We start from the raw sequence: 2,221 nt of genomic DNA, 5'->3' as shown, positions 1-2,221 counted from the left end.
GGGTTGGACTCAATGATCTTAAAGCTTTTTCTTGTCCAACCAAAACTATTCTATGACTCTGTGGTTCCACTTCATGCACGAATTTCAGGCCAGCTCCTCTGTGCTCCCTGCCACAGAGGAAGCATTGGAGTGGAGCAGGTTTTCAAGGGCAAAGCCTTTTGACAGGATTGTTTCCCTGCACCATTTCAAACACTCCAGTCTCTCAGAGGCAGGACTGGATTCCTGAGGGTCTTGTCAAGAGCCACGTTAAGTTCACAGAGGGACCAGGCAGGGCCAGCACGTGTAGGGTTGAACTTCAGTCCAAGGCAGAGTCAGTGAGTAACTCACACAGAACATTTAACTAGGGGAGGCTAAACATTGCCCAGGAGAAATTCCCCTCAAAGCCTTTGTACCTTTTTCTGCTGGCAGCTTCCATCAATTCAAGTCTTTGTGCAGTGAGAAGTGACCTATTTTTGGCTTTGGAAACGAGGCAAAGCCAAGTAAGGCTTGGGGGAGACCTTCTGGTGGCATTTCAGGACTTCCAGGGGCTTGTCAGAAAGCTGGGGAGGGATGTTTGAGCAGGGACTGTTGGGACAGGACAAGGGGAGGATGGTTTGAAGCTCAAAGAGGGAGATTTGATGGAGAAATGTTTGACACTGAGGGTGATGAGCCCCTGGCCCAGGCTGCCCAGAGAGTGGGTCGCTGCCCCATCCCTGGAACCATCCCAGGGGAGGTTGGCCGGGGCTCTGAGCACCCTGCTCTAGCTGGGGATGTCCCTGCTCAGGGCAGGGGGTTGGACTCGATGAGCTTGAAAGGTCCCTTCCCACCCAAACCAGGCTGTGAATCAGTGAGAACAGTTTTCAGAGGCAGGGTTTTGCAGGTCATTTATTCATTTCTCCAGCAGACAAGGCCCCACCCTCACACCCCCCTGCAGCACCTTCCACAACACACGTCTCACAAGTGCTGGAAGGGGAGCTGGGGACCCCGAGAGCTGCCCCGGAGCTGGGGGGTGGAGGGGCAGAGCCCAGGTTTGGTTCCAGGAGCAGGAGCAGCAGGAGAGCAGTTGGCTGGAGCCACTCAGGATGCCAGCTTGTGCACGGCCACCGTGATGCTGTCGTGCCTCTGGATCATGATGTTCCTAGAGGGAAAGTGCCAGGGTGGCTGAGGAGGGAGCTGTGAGGGGGAGGAGCTGCCTGGGTGGGGAAGGGGGCACGGGCATCACCCAGTGGCTGCAGAGCCCCCCAGCCCTGGGCCAGGCCCCTTGGCTGCTGCAGCTCCTCTGACTGGCCATGGCACCCACTTTGTTATACTGGGAGCTACTGGAGAGAGCTGGAGCTGCTGGGGGGACTGGAAAGGCTGAGAGCCCTGGGGCTGTTCAGCTGGAGAAGCCTCAGAGGGGATCTGATCAGTGCTGAGCAAGAGCTAAAGGGCCCCCAGGGGGCAAGAGGCTGGGGCCAGACTCTGGTCAGTGGTGCCCAGGGACAGGACAAGGGGCAACGGGCACCAACTGGAACCCAGGAGGTGCCACCTGAGCAGGAGGAGAAACTTCTTTGGGGTGAGGGTGCAGAGCCTGGAGCAGCTGCCCAGAGAGGCTGTGGAGTCTCCTGCTCTGGAGAGATCCCAAACCTGCCTGGCTGTGACCCTGGGCACCCTGCTGTGGGGGAGCTGCTGGAGCAGGGGGGTGGATGAGATGATCTCCAGAGGTCCCTCCCCACCCAAAACATTCTGTGACCCGTGGGGATCTCCCAAATGTGGGAGAAGTCCAGAGGGTGAGTAACCACTGCCTCTTGAAAGGCTCCCTGCTGCTTTTACAGGTCCTGTCCCTGGAGCTCCTAAACAATTCCCGTAGCTCTGGCGGGGCCCACCCGGGCTGGGGGGAAGGGGAGGAGGGGGAGGAGCCGGAACCTCACCCGCTGTCGGACTCCAGGCACACCACGGGCGTGTCGGTCGGGTCGGAGGTGAGCTTGGCCGCCTGCTGGGCGAGCACGGAGATGACACCGGCGTGCTCGTCCGAGAGGGTTCCTCGGCCTGCCAGGGGTGGGACACCGGCTGATGCCACCCGTGCGGTGACAGCGCTTCACGGGAAGCAGCCTCCCCCCGGGGCCGAGGTCGGATTAACCCCCCCAAACCCCTTCGTGTCCCCCGCAGGGGGGGATGTGGCATCTCCCCAAATCGCTGCCCTCAACAGTGGGACTTTAAGGGGTTGTTAGAGTTGGCTCCAGGTTCCTGCAGCGCGTGTGGG

The 2,221-nt window shown here is 59.6% G+C and overlaps 1 protein-coding gene across 1 annotated transcript; it reads right to left on the bottom strand.

The window, feature by feature from the left end:
* Positions 1-1,056: 1,056 nt before the first annotated feature.
* On the bottom strand, positions 1,057-2,007 carry LAMTOR5 (late endosomal/lysosomal adaptor, MAPK and MTOR activator 5; the record flags this gene model as incomplete). The annotated part of the gene is made up of 2 exons (XM_008938597.1): positions 1,057-1,117; positions 1,890-2,007. Coding segments are annotated over 2 exons (179 nt in total), but the record flags the coding sequence as incomplete, so codon positions are not given.
* Positions 2,008-2,221: the final 214 nt, after the last annotated feature.

Source organism: Merops nubicus, unplaced genomic scaffold (assembly GCF_000691845.1).
Source record: "Merops nubicus isolate BGI_N331 unplaced genomic scaffold, ASM69184v1 scaffold51604, whole genome shotgun sequence".
Taxonomy (NCBI): domain Eukaryota; kingdom Metazoa; phylum Chordata; class Aves; order Coraciiformes; family Meropidae; genus Merops; species Merops nubicus.
Note: the sequence above shows the minus strand (reverse complement) of the source record. Positions and strands in the feature narration are given on the sequence as shown.